Source organism: Enoplosus armatus, chromosome 2, assembly GCF_043641665.1.
Source record: "Enoplosus armatus isolate fEnoArm2 chromosome 2, fEnoArm2.hap1, whole genome shotgun sequence".
Taxonomy (NCBI): domain Eukaryota; kingdom Metazoa; phylum Chordata; class Actinopteri; order Centrarchiformes; family Enoplosidae; genus Enoplosus; species Enoplosus armatus.
The window spans coordinates 18555707-18578730 of record NC_092181.1 but is presented as its reverse complement, the minus strand read 5'-3'; the positions used below and the strand labels follow the sequence as shown (position 1 = coordinate 18578730).

The window sequence follows — 23024 nt, the reverse complement described above, 5'->3', positions numbered from 1 at the left end:
AGGCACTGCACTGAAAAACAGCAGCAATTTTGGTGTGCGCACAAACTTCACCACTGCACCGCCCAAAACACCTGTTTCTACGTCACTGTAATTTATTTGTCACCTCGGTTCCTTTGTATAGTTCATTAGGCCGACATTCACTCCTTCAACACCCCCCCACCCCACCCCTCCCCCGTCTGTCTCTCTCCCTGGATTTTTGAGACCATTTGGGGTTTCGCCCGACCGACCAAACACCTCTTTTTAGACTGCACTAAGGAAGACGGAGGGATCTCATCTTGTCTAAGAAACGTCCTCAACACGCCATTTTAGTTTGTTGCTGACCAGTTGGTGCAAAAAAGGATCCACATTTTGATTTGCTTTTCATTTTAGACTGAGTTTTTATTTTGAATGCTTTTTTTGTATCTTGAACCCCTTGTTTCAATTTCTCGGTGTATATTTTAGTGATTTTTTTTTTTTTTTTTTTTAAATATTGTTTTTTATATAGTGGTATATATGAAAATAAGCTTTGGACACAGGAAAGCCATTTTTCTTGTTGAAGCATCTTGCAGAAAATTGAAACTTAAGGCTTCTTTTGATAACTATTTGTAACAAATAGTGACCTCGAGTCTTGCTCAGATGTAAAATAATGCTCAGTATGTGTACTTTTTAAAACTGTCAGGATATGTCAATTTTCTTGGTATTTTTGCAGGCAACATTAGGACAAAGGCGAGAGTGATAGCTCAGAGGCCTATATTTTATTGTTCTAAAAACATGACAAATGAAGCAGATATATATATTTACCCCAGCACTTGGCAGTCTTTCTTTTATTGCAATGGACCTTTGTCTTTTCTCTCTGGTAGCTAATAGTGTGGTCTTTAGCCATGTTGTTTATTCCATGCAAGCATCTCTGTAACATTTTGATTTTAATGCTCTATTTTAGTATTACTTGATGAATTCCTTTTTTTATTATCATATTTTGGGTCACTGTCATCTTGGTGTAGCATTTTGCTTCCCAAGTGGTCATATTTGAACTGTTTCAACATGTTTTTTGTTTGTTTTTTGTAAGAAAAATAAAAAAAAGGCACCATTGGCTCATTTGATCACTTGTGTGGTGGAAAGACCAGAGCTAGAAGTGCCAGATGTAACGGTCTGTGTCGTCCTTGGAGATTGTAATGTAAGTATATATGGGTACTGCTATGTGTTGGTGGTGTAAATCAGGTGTAACACATTGGATATAACATGTTTCAGTCTCTGTGGAAACTTCAAAAAGCTTAAAAAAATTGACAAGCAATTAAAACTCCAAACGTCCACAACGCTTGGGGCTACATTGATGCAGTTTTATTGCAATGATAATGAAAAGAAACCTAGAAACCTACGTCATCTGAGTATAAAAACCTTTCAATTGGGTCTCTTTTCTGTTGTCGCTCAATGTAAAGAAGTATCAGGTAAACAGACTTTAAATTCTGTAAAAACTTAAGGTAACAATTGAATTTTTGAAGAAAACACAACATGTTTGATGAAAGAGCCAAGATCAAAGGGAAATTCTATTTATAGACCAAGCTGAGTTGTGCCTGACAGTTATTTCAAGTGAAACAGCGCCACCTTGTGTTCCTGTTGGGTTAACAAGTCATTTTGGAGAAACCAAGCGGTAAGGCTAAACATTCCCACAGTGTGTAATGCTTCATAAAATTATTCTTTCCATACATTCAAGTCAGTTGCATTTAGAAAGCCCAAAGTTGCAGTCTTTTTTCATACAGAAGTCCCTCTTCGTGTTTCACTTGACTGTGTTTACTTGTTGAGCTGCAGTGGAAGGATAGTAAAATAAAAAGGCCTTAAAAACTGAAGACTGTACTGTTGGAAGGTATCCACTTGATAAGTCGAGAACAGCTGAAGCCTCATATTAGCACCAGATAAACTTTGGAATACATTTTAGCACAAACTAATTACTGTGAATTCTTCCTCATCTCAAAGGCGAGGGAAGAAGATGACTGCTACACATGGATGAAAACAATACAGGTTTTAAAATGTTCCGAAAATCGGCTTTGCAGATGTTTTATGAGGAAGGAAATTCAACATTCAACACATCTGTTAAAGCTCAAGGATACACACAATGCGTTTTGTTAAGTAAAGGGTAAAAGGTTACTTTCTATTGCACTGACTCGTGCGGCACAATCAATTTAATGCCTCAGGTCGTATTCAAAGAATTCCAATGAAAATCTTCCATCTCAACAGGGATATCGTTCTATCACAAATATGAATTTATGCTATTTCTGAACTGATGCCAGTCGATGTGAGAGGGATGTTATGTGTATCTGCAAAGCAGTCAACACCTTTCACTCCTATGACAAGAACACACACCAAATATTTGAAAAATCTATTTAATGAGATTTAGTCTCTTCACACATATGAAGACGTCATTCAGAGGACGTCCATAAGAAAATGGTCCGACAGACAAAAGTCGACTAATGGTACAGGCACTTTTTCCATTTCTTATCAGTCCTCGTTAGATGGCTTATTTTCTGATGTTCAAAACCAGCAACGCTGTAAAACTAAATTACTTGTACTTGTAGAATCCTTCTCCTGTCTTTCTGCCGCATTTGCCCTCTGCAACCAACTTGTTCAGCAATTCACTCTGGGCAAAGAGTGGGTTGCCAGGATCCATTGCACTCCAGCCTACAGATATGCAATAACAAAAGGGAATAGGGTTTTTCACATTTAATATATCTGTTCATTCGAATTAGCTTTGTTTCTACTTTCTTGCAACAGTTTAACCTTATCGCTGGCTGTCACACTTTTAAATTAAAGTCATATCCACATCTTTATTTTCCACGTAGTTTTACTCACCATCAATGATGAACTTTGAGGTGTCTAGTCCCACGTAGTCCGCAAGCTCAAAGGGTCCCATGGGATAACCTGCACCAAGTTTCATGGCAATATCGATGTCCTCTTTCGATCCATGACCTGGGGTAGAAAACAGAAAAACATAACGGTAACCCAGCAAAGCTGCAGAAATCAATCACAAATTGGAAAATAATATTGACTAATACTGAATTAGAGCCCCAACATTTGATGGTGTTCACTTAAACATGAATGTGACACCAAAGAAAGGCCCATACACCTCCTTAAAATAAACCTTAATCATGGTGAAAACTGGCAATTTTACTATTGACATAACTGGTGCCCATGCAGGTATACATACCTCTCTCATGCAACCGGATGGCCTCTATTATGTAAGGAACAAGTAGGCGGTTTACTATGAATCCTGGTGTATCCTGAATAAAGAGATGTTGGATGCTGCTGAGTTGGGCTGTTGAATATACTTTTTTTTTTTTTTTTTTTAAAGAGACCACAGCTGTAATAACATCAGACTGCAGATCTTACCTTGCAGGACACAGGTGTTTTTCCGAGCACTTTGCTGAAGTTCAGGAGGGAATCAAACGTCTCTTGGCTTGTTGCTGTGGTTCCAATGACCTGTGAAAGATTAATACTTCAGCAGTTACTTTAATTATTCAGAAATGACCTCTTCACGTTGAGGCAAATCAATCAGTTTTTACTTTTTAAGCATTTTGACATTATTTCAAATGGAGTTGTGCAATATGGAAATAGTTTTTTGGGGGGCCTACCTCTACAAGCTTCATCATAGGGACTGGGTTGAAGAAGTGAAGGCCTCCGAATCTGTCCAGCCTGTTGGTGGAGCTGGCGATCTCAGAGATGGGCAGGGAGGATGTGTTGCTGGCAAAGATGGTGTGTCTAAAAAAGAAATTGCAGAAAAAGAGATAGTATCTGACACATAATATAGACAACAACTTTCCATTTCATTGTCCTTTAGGAAGGCCACCGAATGTAGGCTAATACCTGCCCTCTTCCCTCTCAGACCAGACCTTGAAAAATGAAACCCAGTAATTAGCTGTAGCTTCTGGTTGGTATAAAACCCTTGCTACACTTTTGCAACACTCGCTTCTAATCTAACACCCACACATATACTATATACACCTTATTTTATAGCTAATAAATCAAACAGAAACGGGACGGTGCTTACGCTGGTGCCAGTTTGTCAAGCCGACCAAAGAGGTCCTGTTTGATTTTCAGATTTTCAACAATGGCCTCCAACACAAGATCCGAGCCCCCAACAACAGATCCAGCATCTGTCGAGGTCGACACATTCTGCACGACTTTCTGGATGAATTCTTCACCTGCCTGAAACAAACCAAATGCAATATCTCCCATTAATGACAAACAATTCACTCTCTCATTGTGTTTTTTATTTTGTCTGGTGATCTATTTTGTCTCACCTCTGGCTTATCAGCAAACTTCTTCTTGACCACTCTTTTAAGGCTCCCTTCAATTCCTTTGACAGCCTTTTTAAGGATGTCGTCACTTGTGTCCACCAGCGTCACTGAGTGGCCAGTTGATGCAGCAACCTTTCAGAAAGAAATTAGTTCACGATAACCAGAGACACAGCCGTCAATGTCAATGATGCTAAAGTTGGAGCAAATGAGGGGATACTGTTCACCCTAAAGCCTGGCTTAATAGCAGGAAGTCTCATTAAGGACCTAAAACAGCAAACATAACCAGAAACCAGCGATGTATCTCAATTAAAGATACTCAAAAAAAACATTGAAACAACAGATTTTTGAGCGTCCTGTTGATGTGCACTATTGTTCCACAATGCAGTGCACAAGTAAATACATTGTTTCTTTTATAAGAACTGCAAAAACTGTACAGCAACTTGTATATTGTGACACTGTATACAGTTAGTATTTACAGCTGAAATTCTCCAACAGCTGTTTACTGGAGACTGAATACAGAGAGCGACACCTTGTGGCAAAATGTGTACCTTCTTAAATTCCCTGCAGTGCATCCGAGTTGAATCCTTCGGTGTGTCTTATCTTTGTTATGTCACACCACAAGGAAAACAACTGTGTTTAATGAATGACAACGGAACTATTTCTTAACACAACTTCCTTATGGGATCAATGGGTGATTGTGCTGTGAGACAAGACAAACCATTCTTATAAAAACAATAAACCATGCTTATTTATGCACCAATATACCCAAGCAAATTCCTTGTGTGTGACATAGCAACGAGCCTAATTCCGATTCACTATCAGGGAAATGTGAAACTTTGAAAAACAACTACAGGCTTTTATTTTGTAAACTCATATGATATGTTGTCTTAATGTAATGATCCATACACCAGATTATGTTTTCAAAACATACACAAACCAGCCACATTATCACGTTTTGGTGTGTGCAAACAAGAGGGCAAATCACGTTTTCCACAGCTGAAGTTATTCAAAGTTAACTGTCTCAGTCCGCCCCACCTCCGTTTAAGAGCAGCGCACAGCCGCTCTCCTATGGGACCTTCAGGGACCGTCTCCTCCGTAGTGTATGCACGAGACAGTCCCGAGTGGGGCTAATTTAATCGTGTCCTATCCTTCTGGGTATCAGTCGATAATTATATAATACACGCCTGAGACACACTCAAAGCGTGTGACTATATGTTTGACGCGCATGCTCCGATTTATAGCATATCAGCTGGTTAGCTAAAATGAAGCTAACTGCTAGTTTCTTGCTAGTTTCGTCGCTTACCTGCGCTATTCCTGCGCCCATCTGTCCACCTCCGATGATTGTTACATGCTTTATAACAACATTCCTGACAGCCGAAGACGAGAAACCTCTGCAGATTTGGTGAGAGAAGAAAGCCATGATGTGTTGACCTGCTGCGGGACGTCAGGACAGAAACAGACCAGGGAACCCAAGAGAAGTAGGAGGAAGGTCGGCGGTCACGTGATCGCGCGGAGATGTCCATGACCTTTCGCACAGATATCCTCAGGTGTTACTACATGTGGGCTAAGTTTAGTCATTATTTTTGTGTACATGTTGACTCAGTTTAGTCAATATAACACAAAGGTTTCTTTAAGTGTTATGCATTGAAAACACCTGGAATATTGTTACTCCTTGACAATTCTGCAGTAAAAGTAAAAATATTACTTACGCAAAAGTACAAAATAAATGTCAGTACACTCTACTTTATGTATCAAAAGTAAAAGTATTTATTTATGTAGAATGCCAGAGTTATATTATTATTATATCACTTAAGTAAAAGTATGTATATCATCAAAATATCTAGATTAAAAGTTCTCATTATACAACAGAATAGCCCCTCTCAGTGTTTGATATGAAGGTTGGTGGAGCTGAAGCAAAGTTTAACCACTTTATACACATTTGAGTAATATATACACATTTTACATTTTATAGTTTTGTGTGTGAAACCTGAATTTGTAAAGAAACTAGTAACTAAAGCTGTCAGATAAATGTAGTGAGTAGAACGTACCATATTGAATGTTCTGAAAGTAAAAGTATAAAGTAGAATAAAATGAAAATAATCAAGTCAATTACAGGTAATTGTAACTGTAATTTCACACTGGCTTTGTGCTCAAAACATACACAAACTATTTCTTCCTTCGTCATAAATTCTTCACAGGGCTACAACGATCCCATCCAAGTTGCCAATAATCCACTCATCGAGTCTGTAAGGAAATATATTTTTAAACTCTTGGTCAGAAAACAAATCTTTCTTTAGTTAATGCCCTAATAAAACACATTATATAGACAGGTATGTGTGCTCATTTCTATAAATAAGTGGTATGCATCATAAAACAGTAAAAATGATAAAATACAGATACTCAGCAGGTTTCTTTCAAAATCAAAAAAGGTATCTGGCATGTAATACTGACCTTATTAATCGAATTTTGTTAACAAAATCAACAACATTAATTAATCCTTGATTATCAGGTAAATAATACAAAACATTTGCTGGTTCCAGCCTCTTAAATGAGATCATCATCAACGGATAATGGAATATAACATGCAGCCACAATTGCATTAGTATAACAGCCACATTCCAATCAAAACACTCTATATTTTGGACAACTTACATTGTCTCTCCAGGAGACCTTTACCAACATCTGACTGGCCTTTTGAAAGGTCCTTGGCATCAGAGCACCCGGTTTACAGAAAATCTGTTAAAACCCAGTCGTCCACTGTTTCATCTACGAAGGCTCACACACACAGTGTATGGGCAGGGTGCCAGCGTCAGGCCGAATCGCCCGTGCAGGGGTGGAGGAGGAACCCCCTCTGGGAGTCTGAATTTGAAGGCCTGAAGTAAGCTGGTAACCGTCAGGAACAGCTCCATCTTCGCCAGCTGTTCACCCATGCACACCCTGCGACCTGAAGGATGCACGGGATAAATCATTAGTGCCTGGTGCACGGACTATTAAAATGAAACAAAAGATCAATGTTTCAGTTATTTAGCCCATATAACTGAAACAGCAGTGGCATACCAATCCCGAATGGTATGAAGCACTCTTTCCTGAGCAACTTTCCCTCATCGTCCAAGAAGCGTGCTGGGTTGAAGCTGTCTGGGTCGTCCCACACAGTGGGATCTCTATGGACAGACCACAGGTTGGGCAAAACAACTGTTCCTTTGGGAATAGTGTATCCTCTGAACTCTGAAAAAGGAAAACACATTACAATGCCATCACCTCAGTGAATCAGATGCTCGTGAAATTATGGGAAATCAATCAAGTTCAGCTCTGTAGATCTTTATTTTCCCTGAGATGCAATTATTGTCGGAGACTCAGAGGTCTGACTGGTTGAACATTGACAGGGTCATACGTGTTGTTTAAGTTTACCTGTTGTCTTGGAGGCCATGTGAGGAATACCCAGAGGAACTACTACAGTCAATCTCTGCACCTCCATGATGGTGGCTTCAGTAAAAGGCAAACTTCCCTTATCAGTCAAAGACAGGACCCGATGTTTGCCCACCACTTCATCAATCTCTGCCTGGACCTTGTCTTAAATCACAACAGAAGACGCAACATTAAGCACATCTCTCTTGCGTGATTAATGAAGTCCTCATTTCAACATGTCATCAAAAATTAAGTGTGACTCCTGGTCACACCTTAAACCAGTCAAAATAATTTACTAGAAAGCGGTAGTAAGTGCATGTTTTGATGTGCTAATCAATGTGGTAGTGAAGCAGCTGGAGAAGTGGTTAAATGCATAATCGAGCCAGATGTTTTGTTGTCCTAAAACCAGGAAGTATTTGAGTTGTGAGTTTCCAATCCCCCCCCCAAAGTTTTCCATTTCCATCTATGTAGAAAACAAGGTCTGTGGTTTGTACAACCCAAAACACATTTCACATTCGGTTCTACACCATAAATTACCCGTCAGTATCTCAACTAGACATTTTGAAGCTCGACAATGTTGTTTAATATTATCGATAATTTATTGAAAAACGGTATAAATGAATTGTATTGTTGAATATCATTAGTTGTTTTCTAAACATGCAGAAATTCCATTGGAAATCTGCCATGGGAACTCTGAGGTCATTTTCTAGTTGGCCAATAGAAAGAGACAATTGCTTTTCTACTTTAAAACCTTATTAAAATCAGACAGAATCTGATATTTGATCTGATAATCTGATATGTAAGATCTTGCAGGTGGTGATCCCACAACTACACTCCAGTGTCACTGTGGAGGCCAGTTTTACACAAGCAAACTACACAAAGTGCTAAATTTCACAAGAGCATGCTAGACTGAATAGACTGTTGCTTTACCTTGGATATCAGGGTGTAAGACCATGTAGAGCAGAACCCATAAAACTGAATTAGTGGTGGTGTCAGTGCCAGCGATGAAGAGATCTCCTATTATATAAAAGAGATAATCTTCTGTGAAGCTGCTGTCCTCCTCTCCGGCAGCTTGCTGGGCCAACATCTCCATCAAGTACATGTCTGCAAGATCCCTTGGGTTGTCAGGATTTAATGTCTCCCGGTGCTTTGCAATAATCCTCTTCAGAAACACCGTGATGTCTCCTTCCACCTGCCGTAACTCCTTGAAGACCCCAAAAGGCAAGAAGTACAGCAGTGGAAAGATGTTGATGAGGACCGCAGGGCTGTTCACACAGATCTCCAGCCCACGAACCATCAGGCTCAGCACGGTGCGGAACTCGCGGTCCTCGTGATGGAAGCGCTGGCCCAGGATCATCGAGCAGATGATATTTGATACTGCGTTGCCGATAAGAGGGGCCAGGTCCACACCGGCGCCACGGGACTCCTCGTTCAGTCGCAGCAGCTCTGTTTTGATGGTGGCCAGGCCTTGCAGGATGCAAGGTTCCAAACTCAACTTCCCCAGGCCAAAGTTTCGGAGTGTGGTGTGGCAGAACTTGCGCTGCTTTCTCCACACTGGCCCGTAAGGTGCGAAGACTATTCCTAAAGTTCAATTAAACCACAAAAGGGATGGCATATGACTCAGGTAAACAAAGAGAGCATTTAGGTCAGGGTCAATTGTTTAGTCAGTTTTTATTCCTTTCTCTAGGGCCTCATCAAACTGTGACATACCCATAAATACACAGTTACCCTTGTCAGTAGGCTACTTGTATTGTATTGTTTTGCTATAAGTCAACCTGTGTACTGCACGGCCCAGCTGTAGGATTTAGGGTGGAGTAAGTAAATAAGTCACAGCTATATTGACAAGTGTAAATGTATACACTCAGTTGGCAGTACATCAGGTCATGTCATAACCTTTGGAACTAATGCAACAATCCTGCAAAAAATCCTACCTATATGAAAGTTATCATGTTCAGTTTTTGCAGAGGGATGTTGATTCAGCTTTATGGTCTTTATGGTCACAGCAACCAAGAACCAAGAAGAATGTATGTGCATATCAACCTATCCTTTAATCGGGCTGTGGTTATACTGAGAGTTGTTTCTAAGAATTTGTCCACCTCAGTTGTTACATTAGTGAGAGTAGACTAATATTAGAAACATCTCTTGGTGTATAAAGCAATACAATCCAACAGCACCACACAAACTACAGCCTCCAAAATGACCGTACAGATGAATCACCTCTCTAACGTTTACTTAAATACGTAATTTATTGCAGGGCTCATTGGACTGCATTGTTTTTGGCTAGGTGTAATAAAGTGGAAACTGAATGTGTTTATACAAGTCTATTACATGCGTAGTAAGAAATAAGGTTTAAAATCAATGAAACGTCCCTTTTATACACTTTACCTTTGCGTTTTGTCATGATAGTGACAACAGGAATAGCTGGTCTGTCGGAGAAGACGTCGGGATGGTTTGAGAGAGCATCCTTGACCACTTCATAGCCATTAAGCACAACGACTAACTGACTACCAACAAACAGGCTGTACACATTACCATACACGTTGGCTTGTTCCGTTAGAATAACCACAGCGTTTTTATCAGTAATGTACGTCTGCCGTCCAAACCTTCTCCGGATGAAAGAGGGGATGAGAAAACCGCCGAAGTTGCCGAATATCGGCCACGGTCTCGGACCTGGCGGAATATTTGCGAGGTCCCGTTGTTTCTGATAAAAATTAACTAAATAACAGACAATTAAGAAAACTATGAAAGCTACAATGTTTACATGTGACAGTACAGAGCTGCTCAGATTCTCCAGCCACGGCGGCGACACCATAGTGTCAAAATTAAAATAAACTGAATTCAGTGCGCTGACAATACTATCCCATTTTTAGGAGTCCTTGAAAAGCCATTGATAACATGCGAACTCCACGAAACTGGTATTTAAGGGACCAGCTCACGCGCTTCCTGGGTTGTTGTGAAACGGAACTAGTCAACGTGGTACCGTTACTGGCTTCCTATTGGCTGACCGTGCTGTGACCTGCTGTGATTGGTGCACTTTGACAGTGAGGACAAACGTGATTTTCAACCCTTAAACGTGTCTGTAAGGGTGCACCGCGTCTGGCTATTTGCTACAATGTAACAGCCAGACAGGATATGGTAACAACCTAGCAACATAAAATTATATAAAATTAAATTAAATTAAACAAAATTAAAAGGAAGGATGTGAGCTGCTGCGTCCACAAGAGATTTCGCAAGTGTCTCTTGGCGAAGGGCTACCACAAAGGGTCATTTCAGGGATTAAAATGCTCATAGTTTAACAATAGTTGTAATACTTTATAGTAAAAATGATAGGCTATAGTTTTAACAATCCCACCCCTAACAACAGCATCAATGCTCAGTAATCAATGAAATAATTTCCATTTATACAGATCAAAGGGGAGTGATAGTGAAGATACAAATTATGATTTAAATTAACTAATGAAATGGGATTTGCCTTGCAATTTGTTCATTTACTTTCTTTGTTTATCACTAAAGTTGCACATTAATCCATCAGTTCTTCAGATTTCTTTGTTTTTCTTAGTATTCTAATTTATAATGCTACCCAATGTATAACTTAATTAATCTATGTGTTGCAACTGCAAATTACATTCAAATGTCCATATTTGTTACACACATAGAAGATAGAAGAAAACTTTTAGGACAGAAGAGACTATATTAAATATTTATTCCAAGTTTAGCAAAATTTGATAATAGTCAAATAGAAGTTTATAATGAAAAGTTGCATCTATACTGGACAAACGCAGAATTATACACAGTCCTTTAATACATAAAGATGCATGTGGCTTGGACTTTATTTACATCATAGATTTAGAAAAATATTTCTTGTGAGAAATAGAAATTCTGCAAAGTTGAAGAGATTCAGTAAATAAAGTATTGCCTAAAACAACCAGTTGTAGTATATAGCATAATGTTGACTTTGACTGACGATTTCATTAAATCAAAGGACACACTGAGGCCTTAGTATGGTTAAATTTTAATACAATAGTGCAATGGTGAGACTACAGCTAGGATATACACACTCAAGGCTACTAAAATGAATACAGTATTAATAATAATAATTAAAAAAAAAACTCATAAAAACAAACAAATACACCAAAACTCATAATGGCAGTTTTGGAACGCCTATACTGACTTTAAACACACTAAGGCACCTTGTGACTTGAGCACATTGATATCATGTTGAGGTAAACCCCGTCAACACACACAGTATGAAAGAGCTATGGTAGCAGATCTAAAATCAAGCAAATGCTGCAACAAACTTGCGAGTCAGTTGCAACAAACTGTCCGTTCATGTCTTAAAGTCACTATGGATGACACGAGTATCAATGACGAATTCGCAGGACTTTATCTCATAAATAAATTACAATTACAACGACAAACAGAGACAATATGATTATCTTTCTAGACACATTTCTGCAGAAAACATTTCTTTCATAGCTACGCATTTGGTACCATTATGTTCTTGTCCAGTAGACAAGACTGAATGAAGGAATACCACTTCAGTGGATTATCAGGCAACACTGCTGGGGTTATCAGGGCCATGTCACTCCTCTCGTGTGCTCTGCACCATGGAGTACTTCTTGCAGGAGTTCTTAAGGCAGGCAGGAGGCCAGGTGATGGGCCAACTGTAAGAGCATGGCACTGAGGTTTGGACGTTCCTCTCCAGGAAGTTGAACAGTGGGTTCCACCAGGTGTTGGTGAGGTAGTTGTTGGGCGAGCATTTCAGAGTCTGTCAAGAAAATAAAAGTTTTCATTTAGAATGACAATACAATAATACAAGCTTTTGCTTATATATTACCTTCCATACAAGGTATGTAGTTCCAAGTGCTGCTGTTGAACAGGCCAAACCCACCGTCTCTTCTTTTTGGCCACAATGTTTATGTAATTCAAATTTTGCTTTTGGTGCGATTGCATGTCAGATTACAGATATGCAGCTTCAGTGATTGTGTCATTTCTTAGGCGTCATTAGACAGTAGTTTTGTAAAAGGTTGTATCAAAGTTAAAAAAAACAAACATGTATTGTCACATTTACTAATATCAAAGAATAGGCTTGCATTTTTCAAGTCTGTCTTAAAACAACATTCACATTCTCATATGTACATTACAGGTTTTGCTTACTATAATTATTTCTCCTGTTCATACCGGCCAAAAGGTCCCGTCCCAACATGCTTCCAACAGAGGAGACGGGGGACAAAATCCACAATCCTTGTGGGTATCTTCCAAAACGTGTCGTTTTTGTACAGAATTCCCTCTTTTTGCTTCACCAGTGTTTCCATGCTGAGCCATGGTAGAGGGATAGAAACACAAAGAGGGAGTTTTGTACTAAAAAAGAATGTACCTACTTACTTTGTCTAACTCAGACTGCTAAAGCCTCATATTAGCTTTACAAAAACTGTGGGGTGTATTTTTGCTCAGAATGAGGACAATTTTTCCACCATCACTCACATTAGCAGTGCATTAGGAACGGGTCTCTTGTCACAGACAGTATGAGCAGGAAGAATAATTCAAGCGAGCAAAAACTGTTTCAGTGTATAAATGGGCACCTGACAGCTGTTTTAAGACAGACTTGAATTGTGAAGCTATCCTTTAACACACTCCCCAAACAGTATATGATTTGTAAACAGTTACATTCATTTATGAAAAGAATCATATTTGCACTGAAATCAGCAGCCAAGGTTGCAATTTTTGATTTATTTTTTCTTCATTGCAAAGTTGTGGTGAATGGGTTAAGCAAAATAATTTAGCTCGCTACCACCCCCTACCAACTGTCTGTCTATTTTCTGGCCAGTAGAGGGGGTAATACACTATGTTGAAAAGCCATACACTGACAGTTTGAGGGAATATCATCCAGATAATTCTGACACACAGTCTAAAAATATAGTTTGTAGTTACTGCAAATATATAATTACAAGTAATATATAGAGACCATTTCATTTAAACACAATTTGTAATAAATTCTTGTCCTGGCATGTAACCTTTAGCTGGTACACTTGAGGTAAACTCCATGTGTCACCAGACAGGCAGTAAATCCCTTCATGCATAATGATTAATGTGTAACAAGGTTCTACGAGAGGGAAAGCTCTTTTTTTTTTTACTCTCTTTCACTCCAACACATGCACAGCCACCCAGTGTTCAGCTCTGAGTTCAGACCTGTAAGTTGGCCATGGTGTGGTACCACCAGAACAGGCGGGAGGTGATAAAATAGGCCACGACAACATCCACACTGTAGTGCTCGTGTGCCACCAAGATGCAGACCACACCCACAGCACTCAGCAGCCAGCACATCAGATGGTACCACCAAAACGACCGCGGCGAGTCTTCAGAGAGAGGGGAGGAGGGACAAGAGTGTTGGCAATATTTATGACAACATCCATTTGTGGTCTGTTCTTCCATGTTTGCACAGTCAAAAGTATAGCATTTCACTGCAATACGACAAGAACGGAGGGATTTCTGTAACACACAGACAAGGTGGGGAAAACAATCTCTGCTTGTAATATCTCATCCACACGACATATTTTTGCGTTTTCAGAAACTTTTTAATATAAACTTTGTATTTTTTTTGCCTATTTATTAGATACACCTAGCTAAAACTAATGCAGTCTAATACAAAAACCTTGCAGAGACTCCTGCCTTTATGATGGTCATAATGTTCAAATTGTATTGAAACTGTTTTAAAGAGGAGTTGATTGAACTCTATAGTCATTTAGGAGGCTGTAGTTTGTGGTGCTGTTGAATTGTATTGCATTATACTGAGAGGCTGGTTTAATATTTAGTTTACCCTTATTGATACTGTATAGGTGTGGTGGGCAAAATATTGAAGACACCTCTCAGTACAACACAACATAATTCAACAGCACCAGAGACTACAGCCTTCAAAATGAGCATTATGTTCAACATACAGTTTAAATTCAAACTGGACACTATAACCTTCATGAAGGCATAATTTACTACAGGGCTGTTGTATAAGACTGCATTAGCTTTGGTAGGTGTACCTAATAAACTGGCAAATGAGTGTATATCCAGCAACATACAGCTTTACAAGATATACAACATATCTGGAAACAAATAATACAAATAATTTGAATGTTTGGCAACACAGAGAACTTATTTGTATCCTGTTAGTTCCTCGAAGGTCCATGTGTTCATATTCATATAAATTATTTCATACAAGCAAACAAACAAAGTGTTGCTTTGTGTACTTACACTCCTTGATGAACAAATAGGTGAGAGTGAGCATCACTGTGTGTCCACTGTAGAGGAAGTCTCCACACAAGAGGTGGGAGCTTGTAATGGACAGACCGCCTCCTGAGACCAGTCGCAGAATCCTCTGGATTTTTGCCTGGGAGTCTCCGTGAAGCTGAAAGTGAATTAGTGGTGGATGTAAAGAGGGAGAAACAGATAAACACTGTATCAGCAGCAACATTAGGGCTGCAACTAACGACTATTTTCCTTATCAATTAATTTGTCGAATATTGTCAACAAAGCGTCAGAAAAAAGCTCAAAAAGTTCCCAGAGCCCAACATAACATTTTTAAATTGCTTGTTTTGTCTGACCAACAGTTCAAAAGTCAAAGATAATAAATTTACAGCGATGAACAAAAGCAGCAAATCTTTTTTTGAGAAAGAACAAACTGGAACCAGAGAATGTTTGGCATTTTTGCTCGATAAATACTTAAAATACTAACCCTAAGCTTAAGTCATTATCAAAACTGTTAAAGGACTAGTTTTATATTCAAACATTCATAAACACTTTAGGATCTCCACTCACGGTGATGACAAGACTGCAGGAAATTACTGCGCCAAACTAATTAGTCAGCTTTAGCGGTGTTGGAATTTTGTAACTGTTGGACAGAGCCAGGCTAGCTGTTTCCCCCTGTTTCCAGTGCTAAGCTAAGCTAACCAGCTGCAGCTTCATATTTATCATACAGACATGAGAGTGTTATCGATCTCCTTTCATTTCCATTGATCTTTTCAACTCTAGGCAACATAATTTGAAGTGGTAATTGACAGGGATGGGAAACATGTTGTCAAAATGATGAAGAATTACAGGAGGTAAAACAAAGATAGTTTAACTGTATCATCAACTACACATGATCTAATATTGTGCTTGTTGCTCAAATTACTGCGGATAACCCACTTCTTACAAGTAAAGTACAAGTACCTAAAGGCTTTTATACACAGTACAAAACATTTCAAAATCTTGGAAACAAAACAGCTACTATACTGTCTGAGCCCTGATCCTTTTGCACTACACAACCCAGCAAACTGCCAGGAGCACATGTTTTTGATCAAACACTGATGCACCTCAATATTGTTGGTATCCTGAGGCAGTAAAAAGTCAAAATGGCTTTTTTATAGCTGCCTCTCTTGCGTGGCTGTGCAAAATGAATCCCAGGGGGTGTGCGAGAGTACACGGATGAGCAACGACAGCTGATGCCCGCTCTGATGTTTGCATGCTACTCACCTTAGGAGCACAAGTCATATGCATGCCAGGTACAGGCAGGGTGGTGATGTACATAGTGACACAGCGGTACAAGTACAGGGTGCCAATGAGGAAGAAGAACCGCCTGCTTGCTATTGACCTGCAAATGGAAAATATTTACATATTCAATGAGTCACATTTGAAAGATGAATAGATGTTGTGGTCTCATGAAAATAGAGTACATCTTCTTAAATCTACCAAATGCTGGATACTATCTTGTACAGTGTGATGAGTGTGAATGTGAGGGCTCCTGTTGAGCAAGTCAAAAAATAGTTTTAGTTACCAGACTACATAGTGGCAATACAAATCCTCCATAATATGCTGTAACAAGGTTAAAAATGTTACTGCTGATTTTGCTTGAATTGCTGTGCCCATTTTGTTGTAAAGTTTTTGTTTCTCTGTCTTTACCCCCCCAGGCAAATGGAAGACTTCTTGATAAAAGTTGAATTTAATTAAACATTTTTCAGCTATCTAGGTCTGGTTTTGGTGTCAGCTCTAGAGAGCACAGACTGCTTTCTAAACTACTCATGTTGAACAGTCATACAGGAAAAACTCCACTGTAGAAAAGACAGAAATACAATGTCATCACTGGACTATGATAAGATCCAGTTGCTGAATAAAAGGAAGAGATATGCAGAGCATAGATAAGTTACAGCACATAACTGCAAAACAGCTAATTATTGTGCAATACGAAAAGGAAAAACTGTTGCCTTAACAACTTTTTCTGCAATGATATTAAATTCCCCCCATCACATTTAATTTTCAGGTGTTTTTGAAAGACAGTTTTACATTGACTCTACATTAAAAGATGAGGCTGGCGTTTTTCTGTATTTTTCTTGTCAACAAATCCCATGAAAAATAATAGATACCACGAAAAATATACGCTGATCCTTGAAGATGAAAGAAAACAATGTGTAGTACCAAAGGTTCTTACTTGTATCTGAAGAAGAACAACTGGATCAACCAAATGGCCAGCAGCACCATGCCATTGATCTCTGTCACTGTAAATGCCCATTTGACCCTGTCAATATAGTCAAAAAACTTATCAGGGAGAGGTGGGCTGCTTTCTTTGGGCGGGACCCTCTCGTGGACTATAGTGATGACGACTGTGGTCAGGACCAAGTTAAAACCAGCATAAAAGAAGGCGATTGCTGTCTTCCACCACTCCATGGGCAGACGATTGACCTTGGACTCCTGCACAGAGATCTTCACGTAGTCATTATGCCTCCCTATGCCTTTCCGAAAGCCCCTCTTTGTGTCCTCTCCGCCTGGGGTGTGGACAGGACAAGTTTTACCACTGCTGGGGACAGCACCACCCTCCATTCCTTGGTTCAGATTATCAGTGGCAGAGTCACTCGCATCCACAAGCTCCTGTGATGCCATTGGTGCCTGCACTGTCCACCCACAGGCACCACTTCTCTGGGTTGAGGCCTTTTAACTGCCATGAGAGAAAACAACAGGTTGGAAACGGACCAATTCTTAGGTTTGGAAAGCACAAGCAAACTATTGTCATTTGAAAGAAAAGCACATAAGTAAACAGGTACTGCTCGGTTGCATTAAGAGTGCCAAATCACCATAAACTACCGTTTACTTTTGTTTGCACTCTTTCTTAAACTGGGGATTAGCAAAGCAAGAGATGGAGCTTTTGCTGAAGCAAAGTTCTTGATTCCACTGGCTGAAACGTCCATGTTAGACTAAAAAGCTATTTTTGAGTTTACAGCAGACAGTTATTCTAGATGTGGTTGTATGAGTTAATGCTGTGTGTTATATTTTCCTTTCCCTGGACATTCACCAGAACCACCATGACGGTTTTCTGCTTGGATGTTCAGTCAGACTCTTTATTTTGGGCCTTCCAAAGTCTTCCCGCCACGCTGCTTTGGTTTTCTGACTTTTGTCCTCAACAAGCAGCTGCTAAGGTCACTTCAATGGTTTTCATGGTCAAACATTATCGGTTGCCACAGGGGAATATGCACACTCATTGTAAAAGTTTCAAGCTGAATGCTTAATTAACCAAACTAAACCAAACTAAACTTGTTGAGATTGAGAGTTCATTCTCGACCTTGGAAACAGTAGTTGACAAAATAATCTCACCACCACCATGGTCCATAGTGTTCTGGAGATTTCTATCGTATCATGCCATATTTCTTTAAGGACTTTAAGGACTTCTTGTCATGGTGGCTCAAAAGTCCATGACAACTGGGCAAACTCTGAAGCTGAAGAAGATCATGCGATATGATTGAAAGCTCCAGCCACTAAATGGACCTTGTGATGAGATTATTTTGTCAACACAGCGAAACAAAACCTAAATAAAACTAAACTAAACTAAGCTAAAAACAAAGCTACGCCTAGCAAAACTAAACTGAACAAACAAAAGTAAACTAAAATATAATAACGGATGAGTTGTCGGGAGCGAGAATTTAATGATTAGTGACAATAGTAGCAGACATTCAGACGACAAACAAAGTTGGAAATGAGCTAGAGCAATGTTTGTTGTTGAGCTCTTTTCAGTTAATGACTTGAGAGAGCACTACAGCACTGACCATTTTCATTCTTTCATGTCTAAAAGGCTTCTATTCCCTTTAACAGCTCCATTAATGGATTTGACGATACTGCAATCAGCCATGAAATGCATCACAATAAATGTCATCTGGGATACATACAGAATGGTATGTTTGCTTGGAGACAAACCTGGCACTAGGACAAAAGACGGGATAGAAATAGAGTACGGCTGGATACAGGAGAGCTGCTGAAAGTATCAGTTTCCTCAAAATCAATTTTTGGGGAAATATCATTACAGTGGAGCAAGGCTTATAGTAGAATGCCCTCTGACTAACCCACAGCAGATTCAGCCTCTGTTATGCAACTGATGGATGGCTACAGAACACAAAGTCTGACAGATGTTAAGGGAGTTAAAGGGGTCATAAGGTATATTAATACTGACCAAGATGGCAAATAAGATCAACAAGAGCAGACAAACAATATAAACCAATTACAATGTCATGTCCCTTATGTTATCAGTGAGATTATGTTACAGCACTGTGGTTAGTTATACTGCAAGTTGGGATCCTGTATGTCAAAGATGTTTATGCAGTTAGTCTATTGCTGGTGTAGCAAAGAGTTTACATCATGAGTGTGAGAAATTGTGAATGTGTCCTTTTTGGTTTATGGAATAAAATATAAGATAAATGGTGCTGCTGCTGCTCCACAGACTGTGATCAAAGAAACCAAACTATAACAGCACCAGTAGTGATTTAACAGGGATATGTGAACATTTTCTGATTAACATTTCATCCATAGAACTTTAAGGACTTCTTGTTCATGTTGGCTTAGAAGAGAAGCATGAAGAAGCATTTTAAGCTAACCAATACAGACAAGAAGACTGCGTGGTGAGGTTGAAAGCCCCAGAAAAAGCTAGTATGTGGAGTTGGCCTGGTTCTATTGAACTACAGTTTCAAAGGTCAAAAATGAAAGACTGTGGTCATGGTTAACAGAAACCAACTAAAGCAGTCTCTGGTGTCAAAATCAGAGACTTTGTATAAATTCAACAGTTATTATTCACACAGCTGCATGAGGTCACCTGTTAAGAAAATGTATACATACTTTAGGTTGGACTTAAATCTGTGCATACTCTGTGACCCATCAGTGTGACATTCAATACAAAGGAAAATGGGAAATATTTATTTTCGAGTACCGTAAGACTGTACTGTGTACTGTACATGGAAGGTCAGCAGAGTGTCTCCATTAGACCAGTTTTCCACCGGTTCCCTCCTCCCTAGTGAAAAGTACACAGTGTTTTCCCACCAGTCGGAGCATCCAGCGCTCTAAAGGGATGGGTGGTGATGGAAAACTGGCATAAAAACCTATTCCACATGGTCACAGTCCATAATGGATAACTTGGCTGCCTCCACTCACTCAAGCTATTTCAAGAGCAGCCACCCAGTGGCCTTGAAGGCTGTATTTTACTCCAGGGTTACCAGGGCTTTGACTCCATTTTGGGGCCTCCATAATAACATGCTACTATGGCTGTCCACTCATTTTCTTCTTCACATCATGTGGATTGTCTTCATCAAAGGGAGGGTTAAAAATAAGTCACACTGGAGGTGGCCCAGCCCTCTAGAATCTGGTGACACTACAGAGAGGAGTTGACCACACACAAAACGGCATGTTCGGCAATACATCATGTTTAGATTTTAGTTTTGTTTTCTAACATGTTTTGTTTCATTTCAGTTGCTCAAAATGTTAAATGTCTAATTTAAAAGTCTCACTGAAGAGTATGTGAGTATTTGATGCAAGGTTGTTTAGCACTTTGGCACTATGTATACTGCTGTTTGAGGCTCTGTAATAAAAAAAAAAAAAAGCTATTCCATGGCTTTGTGATATAATTTCTTGTTTGCTTTGAGAAATGAAAAGATGGAAGTGCTTTTTTAGAATTATCATTAGTAGTAGCAGTGAAGTAAGAAGCTCAGATCCTTTACTTAAGTAAAAGCTGCAGAGCAGGAATAATACAATGAAAAAATACATTTAAATGAAAAACCCACCCAAGAAAATGTGCCTTAAGTAAAGGCACATAAGTATTTGTGAACAAAATGCAAAAGTAAAAGTACTCTTTATGCATAAAAACTGCCCCTGGGTGTTGTTGTTACGAATTATATTATTGGATTGTTAATACTGATGCACTAAAGTAGTATCTAGAGTAGTATTGTTGTAGCTGGTTCAGGTGGAGCTAATTCTAACTACTGTAGATGAGTTTGATATATAACAATGCATCATATTATATTAACTCATCATATGTTATCTACCTAAACTCTTGATCTTAAAAGTATTTGTAGCTGTCAACTAAAGGTACTGGAGTAAATCCAAAAGTCCAGTGTTTGCCTCTGAAATGTAGTGGAGTAGTGGTATAAAGGAGCATGGAATGGAAATAAGTAAAGTAACTAAGTAAAAGTATGCTTGTGGTAATAGTAGATGTTGACAATATAGTAACAGCAACATTAGCACAGTTTGCCATAAGTAATAATCTGTATATTCATTTAAGTGAAAACATGTCATGACAATAATGCGAGATTGAAGCCTTTGGTTTTACCACAGTGATGTTCAATTCCTCTACTGGATCCCATGACTACTGTATACTGCTGTTCATCATAACACACACATACATATCCTTGTTGACAGAACAAATACATTTTGCTGTTTTGTTCTGAAAAGACATCCAGTTTTATAGCATACAAGCCAAAATGGTCACACAGTACATGGAGCCACCCCTACTTTTCTGGGAGCCATAACCACATGTGGGGCGGGTACTGGCAGTAATGTCAGGTTCAGGACTGGGTGTCTCCCATGCCTCCCATATATTACAGGGCAGCAGTCTGTCAGATGTGATGTGTGCAGTGCAGCCGGTTTTGAAGTTTACTTTTGGGGTGTAGCACAGTGGCCCCTCACACAGTGTTAAACACCATGTTCCATATGAGGCTTCTGGGTGGGGCAACAGGTTACTGCATGTCCTGTAATTAACTCTCGTTTTCAGTCAAAGCTATTGCAGCTGGGAACTGACAACTGAATTATTAAAATGGAATGAAAGCAAGGCTGTATCACAAGCATGCACAGTCTGCGTATATTGGATATATATCATTCAGAAATCATGTTTCTGATTTGATGTTTTAGAGCTTCATATGTGACACTTGCCTATATATCTCGACACGTGATGTCACTGATCCCCTGGTAAAATCCTGTGTAAAACTGACATCATCCTAAGCACGTAGACTTCTAGCTCATATCTAATGATGATTAAAAAAAACTTTTTGCATGAATTAACGCGAATAATACATGAGCCCTATACTGAATGGAAATCCAAAGATTGATTAGCCTATGTCTACTGGAATTCATAACCACTGTGTATTTCTGTATCTGTAAGCAAGACTGATAATAAAAAAAAAGTTGAATGTCATTAGGAGTATAAAAGCCAGTCTGGCTATACCATCCTATTAACGGTCACACATTCATTAATCTATTAAACACATGAAACCCAACACGCGCCGATGAGAAGTATTCCGATTCACATGTTGCACATGTTTGTAGCATCCTACCTGCCTTGCTCGGGCCTCCTGGTGCCTCTTCCTGTAGGCGACTTGCAGTTCCTTGAATCCCAGTGATGCTGCGCCCTGTCTCGCTGCTCTGCTCCGGCTGGACTGCTACACGACAGTGCCGCTCGCTTTTGAGAGAGCGCTCCTCCCCGAAGCCCCACATATTCTCACATCCATCCAGCCTCCTGCCTCGCATCCCCTTTAATTCACAGTAACTGTCCTGTAATCAGCACAAGCACCCCCCTGTAACTCTGTTTCTTTTTAAAATAGGTGGTCAGAAATATTCGCATTTAAAACCAGTGAGATGGAGGAGCAGAGTATTTTATTATATGTAGGTATTAAACAAACTACATTCTATGTTTTACCATTTTATGAAATGTAAGCATTAGATAAAATACCAATAAAATATATATTTTTAAATGCATTAGGTCATTTAGAATTGAGTCATCCCCGCTCTTTTAAGTAATTTCATATATTTCTAACTACGTCAGTAAACACACAGTTTTCACTTTCAAGACATAAATATTCCAAATAATTAAATCTCATTATATCGTAACGAGAACTGTATTTTTCCTTGGAACTACGAATCATTTGCTTTGCAAGTACTGGTTGCAGATCAGTTGAGTCATCGAGGCAAACACTGTGCTGAGAGGCGATAACGACACTAAACTGACATCAGATCAGTTCTTTTTTTCTTTTCTTTTTTTTTTTTTTTTTACCGAAAAGACCACTGACTGAGGAAATGCGTCAT

General features: G+C 39.2%; 3 protein-coding genes across 4 annotated transcripts; all 3 read right to left on the bottom strand.

The window, feature by feature from the left end:
• Positions 1–2341: 2341 nt before the first annotated feature.
• hadh (hydroxyacyl-CoA dehydrogenase) lies at positions 2342–5726 on the bottom strand. Of its 2 annotated transcripts, none has more exons than XM_070918529.1 (8): positions 5572–5726; positions 4272–4400; positions 4019–4176; positions 3603–3729; positions 3361–3450; positions 3143–3251; positions 2824–2982; positions 2342–2652 (listed from the first exon to the last, which is right to left on the bottom strand). In XM_070918529.1, exons 1-8 carry the CDS (start codon positions 5686–5688, stop codon positions 2534–2536), a joined length of 1008 nt encoding a protein of 335 aa, XP_070774630.1. In that variant the 5' UTR covers positions 5689–5726; the 3' UTR covers positions 2342–2533. The 2 variants fall into 2 exon arrangements, with proteins under 2 accessions (XP_070774630.1, XP_070774637.1); XM_070918536.1 differs by having other exon boundaries at positions 2824–2940; positions 3179–3251.
• A 758-nt stretch (positions 5727–6484) lies between these two features.
• Positions 6485–10485, bottom strand: cyp2u1 (cytochrome P450, family 2, subfamily U, polypeptide 1). Its single transcript, XM_070918645.1, has 6 exons — positions 10059–10485; positions 8604–9254; positions 7677–7838; positions 7326–7493; positions 6921–7212; positions 6485–6512 (listed from the first exon to the last, which is right to left on the bottom strand). Exons 1-5 carry the CDS (start codon positions 10483–10485, stop codon positions 7031–7033), a joined length of 1590 nt encoding a protein of 529 aa, XP_070774746.1. The 3' UTR covers positions 6485–6512; positions 6921–7030.
• A 1770-nt stretch (positions 10486–12255) lies between these two features.
• sgms2a (sphingomyelin synthase 2a) lies at positions 12256–17576 on the bottom strand. The gene is made up of 5 exons (XM_070923611.1): positions 17128–17576; positions 16176–16293; positions 14916–15069; positions 13863–14029; positions 12256–12441 (listed from the first exon to the last, which is right to left on the bottom strand). The coding sequence occupies exons 1-5, from the start codon at positions 17574–17576 to the stop codon at positions 12256–12258; spliced, it is 1074 nt and encodes a 357-aa protein (XP_070779712.1).
• Between the last annotated feature and the right edge of the window lie 5448 nt (positions 17577–23024).

Bases quoted from the DNA above. Each gene is read 5' to 3' on its own strand.
- hadh (XM_070918529.1), bottom strand. From the start codon at position 5,688: ATGGCTTTCTTCTCTCACCAAATCTGCAGAGGTTTCTCGTCTTCGGCT. The intron at 3,252-3,360 runs GTAAGATCTGCA...CTCTTTATTCAG, and splicing joins AAACACCTGTGTCCTGCAAG to GATACACCAGGATTCATAGT. The intron at 2,983-3,142 runs GTAAAATTGCCA...TGATTTCTGCAG, and splicing joins GGGCACCAGTTATGTCAATA to CTTTGCTGGGTTACCGTTAT.
- cyp2u1 (XM_070918645.1), bottom strand. From the start codon at position 10,485: ATGGTGTCGCCGCCGTGGCTGGAGAATCTGAGCAGCTCTGTACTGTCA. The intron at 9,255-10,058 runs GTAAAGTGTATA...ATTGAACTTTAG, and splicing joins TATCATGACAAAACGCAAAG to GAATAGTCTTCGCACCTTAC. The intron at 7,839-8,603 runs GTAAAGCAACAG...TTGTGATTTAAG, and splicing joins CTTACACCCTGATATCCAAG to ACAAGGTCCAGGCAGAGATT.
- sgms2a (XM_070923611.1), bottom strand. From the start codon at position 17,576: ATGGCATCACAGGAGCTTGTGGATGCGAGTGACTCTGCCACTGATAAT. The intron at 15,070-16,175 runs GTGAGTAGCATG...ATTCACTTTCAG, and splicing joins ATATGACTTGTGCTCCTAAG to CTTCACGGAGACTCCCAGGC. The intron at 12,442-13,862 runs GTCTGAACTCAG...TTTTCTTGACAG, and splicing joins ACACCATGGCCAACTTACAG to ACTCTGAAATGCTCGCCCAA.